At 42.7% G+C, this 8,026-nt stretch overlaps 1 protein-coding gene across 1 annotated transcript in view; it reads left to right on the forward strand.

Annotated features, from left to right (window-relative positions):
- As3mt (arsenite methyltransferase) overlaps positions 1 to 8,026 on the forward strand; it is a 33,683-nt gene that overhangs the window by 10,564 nt on the left and 15,093 nt on the right. Inside the window, exons 8-10 of the mRNA XM_021151362.2 lie at positions 1,673 to 1,804; positions 2,118 to 2,260; positions 6,629 to 6,763. Coding sequence (XP_021007021.1) covers positions 1,673 to 1,804; positions 2,118 to 2,260; positions 6,629 to 6,763 — 410 coding nt within the window. The remainder of the gene's footprint in view (positions 1 to 1,672; positions 1,805 to 2,117; positions 2,261 to 6,628; positions 6,764 to 8,026) is intronic.

Raw genomic sequence — 8,026 nt, forward strand, 5'->3', positions numbered from 1 at the left:
TGGGTATATGCCCAGGAGAGGTATTGCTGGATCTTCCAGTAGTACTATGTCCAATTTTCTGAGGAACCTCCAGACTGACTTCCAGAGTGGTTGTACAAGCTTGCAATCCCACCAGCAGTGGAGGAGTGTTCCTCTTTCTCCACATTCTCGTTCTGGCTCCTTCTTATTCTCTGGCTTCAACTGCCTCTACTGCATGGACTGAACAGAACTGAACTCAACTCCACTGCTCTGCCTCCTGCACTGTAAAACTGTTCCTGTAAAACCACCTCTTCCCCTCTCTTCTCCCCGCCCTGCAGTCTCCTCTCTGTTCTGGTGAGAGTCGGGCATATCCCATCTCTGACTCATTCTGCCAAATCTCTCTCCGACTCATCACTTTGCCCATCAATTAGATACCACTTTCAGACATGACTGCTTCCTTCCTTCTACAAATTTTACCTTAAAGGTATGTACTAAGGACATGTCTGTATTCCAGCCAGAGAGATTAAAGGTGTGTGGCATGTCTGCATTCCAGCTGGATCACACAGATCTAGCTAGATCTTTGCATGTGATCCCTTGCCAGAGCAGCCATGCTGCTAGATTAAAATTCCTCTATAAGAACCCACATAAAAAGTGAACTGAGTGATGGACTCTACAACACTGACCTCTGATCTCTGTATGTGCATTATGCCATGTGTGCCTCAGCCAAGAATATATATGTGTGTGTGTATATATATCTATATCTATATCTATCTATCTATCTATCCATCTATCTATCTATCTATCTATCTATCTATCTATCTATCTATATATTTATATATTTATATATATATCAGAGAAGGGTAAACGTGCTTGTTGCCAAGTCTGACAACCCGAGTTTGAGTAGAATGGGAAAACCAACTCCTGAAAGTTGTCATTTAGTCTCCACATATACACTGTATCATACACAGTCTCACACACAGAAAACAAACAAGCAAGCAAGCCAGGTATCCTGGCACATACCTTTAATCCTAGCACTTGGGAGTCAGAGTCAGGCAGATCTCTGAGTTCAAGACCTGGTCTCCATATTACTGTGGTTCTCAACCTGAGGGTTGTGACCCCCTTGGGGGTTGAATGACTCTTTCACAGGGGTCACCCAAGGCCGTCGGAAAACACAGAGATTGACATTACAACTCATAACAGTAGCAAAATCACAGTTCTGAAGTAACAACAGAAATAATTGTATGGTTGGGGGTCACCACAAACATGCATGAGGAACTGTATCAAAGGGTCCAAGCATTAGGAACACTGGGAACTGCTGACATAGAAAGTTCCAGGCTAGCGGAGGATACATAGTTGAGAGCTTGTCTCTTAAAAAAATAAAAGGCGAGGTAATGAATAAGTAAAATAATTAAAACAACATTTTAAAAAAATGTATTTCCTAAGTCCAAACAATTTATTTTATTTTATGGATATGAATATTTTGCCTCCATATAGATCTGTGTATGTGTGCATGCCTGGTCCTGTGGAGGCCATGTGAGGGTTTCTAACCACCTAGATCTGGAGTTATAGACAATTGTGAGTTGCTGTGTAGGTGCTCCACCATGGTCAGTTAGGCCCTACATCGTAATACTATGTCCCAGTTACATCTTCAGGCCAGGAGTGTCCTTAATTCTGCCTTGTAATGTGATTGCTCAGTGACGTTTTCTCTTTCAAGGGGAATGCCTGGGAGGCGCTCTGTACTGGAAGGATCTTGCCATCATTGCCCAAAAGATTGGGTTCTGCCCTCCACGTTTGGTCACTGCCGATATCGTTACGGTTGAAAACAAGGAGCTCGAAAGGGTTCTTGGTAAGAAACAATGGCAGAGATGCTGTGACTGCAGTGTGGATGGTTTCAACTGGGTGGCGAGTTTCCTCTCGATTCTCACCGAGGGAAACTGCTCATCTCCAGGTGTCCATCTTGTCTCTTGAATAATTGCAGCCCCTTCCCAGGGTGACATTTAATGAAGTACCTAGAAACCAATCAGGAAATAGGCTGAAGTGCCCAGAAAGGGAATTAAGGGCCCGCAGTGAGGAAAATCACCTTTACAGGGTGCTCTGTGCTCGCTCTGTCTGATGCTGCTGGGTGCTGGGAAGTGAACCCTGTGCGCGTCTGCTTTCAGGTGACTGTCGCTTTGTGTCTGCCACATTTCGTCTCTTCAAACTCCCTAAGACAGAGCCAGCCGAAAGATGCCGAGTTGTTTACAATGGAGGAATCATGGGACACGAAAAGGAACTAATCTTCGATGCAAATTTTACATTCAAGGTAAAAAAAAAAAAAAAAAAAAAAAAAAACCCCCCCCCCCCCCCCGGGCTGGCAGTATGGCTCAATGGTACCCACCTCTCAGCTCCAGAACCTTCCCTGGATCTTGAATTTGACCTTGACTTGCTTCTCGCTATTCTAATGTTTGGTTTGTGTATTCCTTGTTTCATTTTACTTAGAGTAGAATAGTAAACCTTTTTTATACCTTCTTCTCTTGACCAGTGATTCAAAGGCATAGCAATGAGCACACCCTTTTAATTAGTTTAAAATATTTTAGGTTTAACAAGTGCTTCAAGTTTGGAGTTCCTAGTAAGAGCAAACTGTCTAAATGAACACCACCCAGTGGTGAACCCTGTAAGATGCTTCAGCTGGTCTAGAGGAGCCCCTCAGCAGTGGTGAGAAGGTCAGAGACACAGTGTTCTGTATTCCCAGAGCTTCGGTTAGCTGTCTGGGTTCTCTTTTCTTCCACGAGGGCTTTGTTGAATGTCCGTTACCTACCCTGACCCTGGAAGGCCACCCTTCAAGATTCTGCATGGCTGCCTGACCCCCAGGGTCACTTACAGTCCCGCTGAGTCCAGGCTTCTTGGGTTCTAGTGACTGGACATATAGTCAGTCCTTCAGAAAACTTACTAGGCTCCCAAAAAATCTCCTGGGGAGAGCCTTCCTGCGTCCCAATTGTCTTTGGGCTTTTTTCCCACTTTGGGCTGTCTTTGGCTCTTGTCCAGTCTTCTTGACCCTTCCTCTCCTTTCTTTCAACTCTCCAATGTTCTGAAATGTTTTGGGTCATCAGCTGAATTTCCTTCAGTCTTCATCATAATCCAGTTTACAAACAATGGTAGGATGCAGGCTCTTCTTGCCAGTGGTCTAGGAGTCTGCATGCTTGGGTTTGCAGCAGCCCTAGGGGACATGATTCAGATTCCCTCAAATCACATCACAGTGTGGAGTGGTCACATAACATGTTTTTTTTTTTATTAGTTGCAAAGTGAAGACATTTATAAATCAAAGTATTTGCCAAAAGCATTGTGGGAGCCACAGGTGGGCAAGTTATTGCAAAATGGGGGATTCTCTGCTATAGGTTTCTGAGGCTATCTGACGACGTTCTTGTCTTTTGGATTGGTGAAGCCGATGGTCTGTCTGCCAAGAATACTTTGTTAAAGTTCCATAGTCCCAGGATGTGAGGTTAGACACAGGGTGGGCAGTAGATGTCAATCAAGGGGACTAAAAATAGGCTGAGATGATCTTGCTCTGGTCTGCAGCACGTTAGCTCTCCACAGTCTTGGGGTCCAGTGGTTTGGCCTTGCAGACTCTGAGCACAGGTCCACAGATGCAGCTTTGTCCCATAAACCCCTCCTTCAAACCTTCCTCCTTTCTTCTTGGTTCCTCACAGTCCCCCCTGTTGGCCAAGCATCACATTTCTTGAGACAAGGTCATCACTCTGCAGACCAGGCTGGCGTCAAACTCACAGAGATCCACCTGCCTCTGCCTCCATGATAGAATCAAGGGCATGCACCACAGTGCTCAGCTAATATCGTTAACCTCATGTGGAATGGCTAGCTTTAATATTTAAGGAAATTTTGATCTTCAATATCTAGGTTATTATGACTCTCATGTCTACATGTTGACTTGATTTATTATTTGGGTATTATACCAAATTTTAGTTTGGAGAAGTAAATGAACAATTACGTTATAGAACAAAAAACTGGATAATAATATAGTATTTTAAATTTTTAAAAACTGTCCCTTCTATGTTGCAAATATTAATGACATTAATAGAAACAAGCAGTCAAACTTGTTAGCAATCAGTATTTTTAGGCTCTGAAGGCTAAGCCAGATCTTACTTTGTAAAATGTTAGTTGATAGGGAGAGAAACAGGACCTAACAGGAGTCACAGTGATAATTTCCTTTTGTGTAATAAAATATCAATATTATTTAATTAATATTTTAAAAATCCTGGCTAACTTTTTTTTTAAATTTATTTATTGTGATATGTAAGTAGACTGTAGCTGTCTTCAGACACCCCAGAAGAGGGCGTCAGACCTCATTACAAATGATTGTGAGCCACCATGTGGTTGCTGGGAATTGAAATCAGGACCTTCAGAAGAGCAGTCAGTGCTCTTAACCACCGAGCCATCTCTCCAGCCCCCTGGCTAACTTTACTATAAGTTTACTATAGCGTAAATTAAATATTCATGAAACATTGGCTCTTGGGGCTGGAGAGCTCAGTTGTTAAGATCGTTTTTGCTCTTCCAGAGGACTTACGGGCTCAGGTCTCAGAAGCCATGTGGCAAGTACCAACTCTCTATAAAGCAGTTCCACGGGAGCGCATAATCTGTTCTGGCCTCCGTGTCTCATAAATAAAATAAAAAGACGTAAAGCTTAAAACCAACGCAAAACAAAACAACAACAAATGAAAGATCAGGGCTGAAGCTGATTTATTATCACCATTCCTGCCTAAGCTCTGAGTCTCCTTTACACTGGGCAGCTCTCAGAGACTGTGGGTCTCTCACTGTCCAGGCTTTACCCTAAGACAGGCCAGACCTTTTTTTGATATGTAGTCTTTTGGTCTCTCAGGGGAGGAGTAGGTAAGGCCAGGGGATGCTGGGTAGACATAGAGGATTGAGAATTGATTCCTTAGAATGTATCTAGATGAAGATATTTTATTTTATTATTTTATTTTATGTTTATGAGTATTTTGCCTTCATTCATATGTGTGCCCCAAATATGTTCCTGGTGCCTGCAGAGACCAGAAGACATTTGATCCATGGAACTGGAGTGTTACACAATTCTGAGCCACCTTATGGGGCTGGGAACCAAGCTGGGGTCATTTGGAAGAACAGTGTGTTCTCCTAGCAACTGAGCCATCTCTTCAGCCCCCACCTTTAGTTTTGCTATAACCTCTAAAAAATTTAAATTACTTTACCATTTATTTTCAACGTTTTCTTTTAACTTAGATGTAGTTGTAGAAGTTTTACAAGTTTTTTTTAAAGATTTATTTATTTATTTATTTATTTATTTATTATATAAGTACATTGTAACTGTATTCAGACACACCAGAAGAGGGCACCAGATCTCATTTGGGATGGTTGTGAGCCACCATGTAGTTGCTGGGATTAGAACTCAGGACCTCTGGAAGAGCAGTCAGTGCTCTTAACTGCTGACCCATCTCTCCAGCCCCAAGTTTTTTATTATATTTTAGTAATTATAAGATCTTGTAAGTTTTATAAATTACCAATTTTTTAATTTATTTTTTTAAAGAAAGATGATTTAAAATGCCAGTTTAAGCAGGCTTCTATTTGTGTGGAACATGCTGTAATCCCAGTCTTTGGGAGGCTGGGGCAGGAGGATCTTTATAAGCTGGAGAATATCACAAAAAAGTTCTCAGAAAACAAACAGAAAAAGTTGTATTACCAACTTCACATTAGTGTGAAAAATAAGCCAACTGTGGAGGTTTGTTTAGAGAGTCTGGAGGGATGGCCCAGTGGTTAAAAACATCTGTCTCCGCTGCAGGGGATCTAAGTTTGGGTCCCAGCACCACACAGTGCCTTACAGCTACCCTTAACCCCAGTTCTGCAGGCTTTTGCAATTTAATTAACATACTGGAATTAACTAGCAGGATTACCAAGTAATGTGTACCTCTAAACTGTTCCCTTTAAGAAAAAATGCCCGCCAGGTGTGGTGGCGCACTCCTTTAATCCCAGCACTTGGGAGGCAGAGGCAGGCGGATTTTTGAGTTCGAGGCCAGCCTGGTCTACAGAGTGAGTTCCAGGACAGCCAGGGCTACACAGAGAAACCCTGTGTCTTAAAACCAAAAAAGAAAAAAAGAAAAGAAAAGAAAAAAATAAAAAAGATGTCCAACAAATTATTAGACCAAACCATGGCTAGAAACCAAATGCCTTCAGGGATCTAAAGCAAATAAAACAAACTGAAAGGCCAGGAACCCAAGCACGCACACACACACGATCTTACACACTCGCACCCCTGGGTATCAAATGGGACCCTAAGAATTGGCTCAAAATAAACAGATCGATGACCATGCAACAAGGGAGACGGGGGCCTAGAAGGACTCCTCAGCGTCCTCCAGAGGAGGCAGTACTACCGTGTGTCCTTTTTAGCGCTGGGACTATGGTCGGTAGGCTCCACCACTGCCCAGCTCAGGATATTTTCTCTGTAATAAGACTGAAGACCTGGACTGGCAAAATGGCTCCGCAGGCCAGGGTGCTAGCCTGTGAAAACCTGGCAACCTGAGTTTGAGTCGCAGAACTCATGGAGGAGAGAACTCACACCTCAAGATTATACAAGCCCCCTCCCCTGAAACAGAACAAAAAGGGCCAAGATGGCGCCGTTTGATGCTCATCTTTTGCTGCCCCTTAGGAAGGTGAAGCTGTTGCAGTGGATGAGGAGACGGCAGCTGTCCTGAAGAACTCGCGCTTTGCTCCGGATTTTCTCTTCACACCTGTTGAAGCCTCGCTGCCAGCTCCCCAGGGCCGTTCTGAGTCCCAGACAAAGGTGTGTCTGACTTCCGGTTCCTACTTCAATCAGGTCCCTTGAAACAGACTACAGGCCCCTCCAAGACAACAGCTTTCTTTGCAGTTGGCCACTGCAACCCATTTCTAGACTATTTGTGCGGATAAATGATTTGATTTTGTTTTTGTAAATTCTTTTATTTTAAAGATTTAGTTTTGTTTTATGTGTATGGGCGTTTTGCCCAAATGTGTGTCTGTGTACTGTCTGCAGTGCCCACGGAAGCCAGAATCCCCTGGAACTCAAGTTTTAGATGGTTGGTAGCTGCCGTGAGGGTGCTGGGAATCAAATCCTGGAAGGGCAGCCAGTGCTCTTAACCACTAAGCCACCTCTCAAACTCCTAAATTCTTTTTCCCCCTAATTCCTAACAACATGTCAGTAATGACCTTTGAGGTTTTTGGAATTCTGTGAATTAACTGAAGGGTATCAATAGGCCTTCTACCACTCACTGTGTGTGTGTGTGTATGTATATATATGTGTGTGTGTGTGTGTATATATATATATATGTGTGTGTGTGTATATATGTGTGTGTGTGTATATATATACATATATGTGTGTGTATTAGCTTTATAGTCTCTTCTCGTATGTACTTTTGCCTGAATTATATCCTGCCTCATCATGTGATGATATATATATGATATATATGTGATATGATATATATATATATATATATATATATATATATAAAATCTTTAACTTTCTTGGTTAACTACCTCTCTCTTTGATCAAGTTTTCAAAACGGGGGTTGGGGATTTATCTCAGGGGTAAAGTGTTTGCCTAGCAAGTGCAAGGCCCTGGGTTCCATCCTCAACTCCAGGGGTGGGAGTGGGAGTGGGGGACAAGAAAAGGGGGAGTGTCAAAAGCAAGCTTTTAAAAGGGTCCCCGATACAAAACAAGTTAAGAGTTGCCACAAAAAAAGCCGTACATGTTGGACTCAATACCACACACCCATAATTCTAGTGACTAATCTTGAGGGGAAGCAGTACATGAATCCAAGACCAAGGTGGGCAGTAAAGCAAGGCCTTGTCTCAAAATAAACCCCCAGGTGAGTGTTTGAAAGCACCGGTTTCCTTTTGGTAAGCACCAAAGCTAAGATAAAATTAATATACTTCTTATTAATTTAGCCATTTAAAAATGTAAAAAGGGGGCTGGAGAGATGGCTCAGTGGTTAAGAGCACTGACTGCTCTTCCAGAGGTCCTGAGTTCAAATCCCAGCAACCACATGGTGGTTCACAACCATCTGTAATG

Source organism: Mus caroli, chromosome 19 (genome assembly GCF_900094665.2).
Source record: "Mus caroli chromosome 19, CAROLI_EIJ_v1.1, whole genome shotgun sequence".
Taxonomy (NCBI): Eukaryota; Metazoa; Chordata; class Mammalia; order Rodentia; family Muridae; genus Mus; species Mus caroli.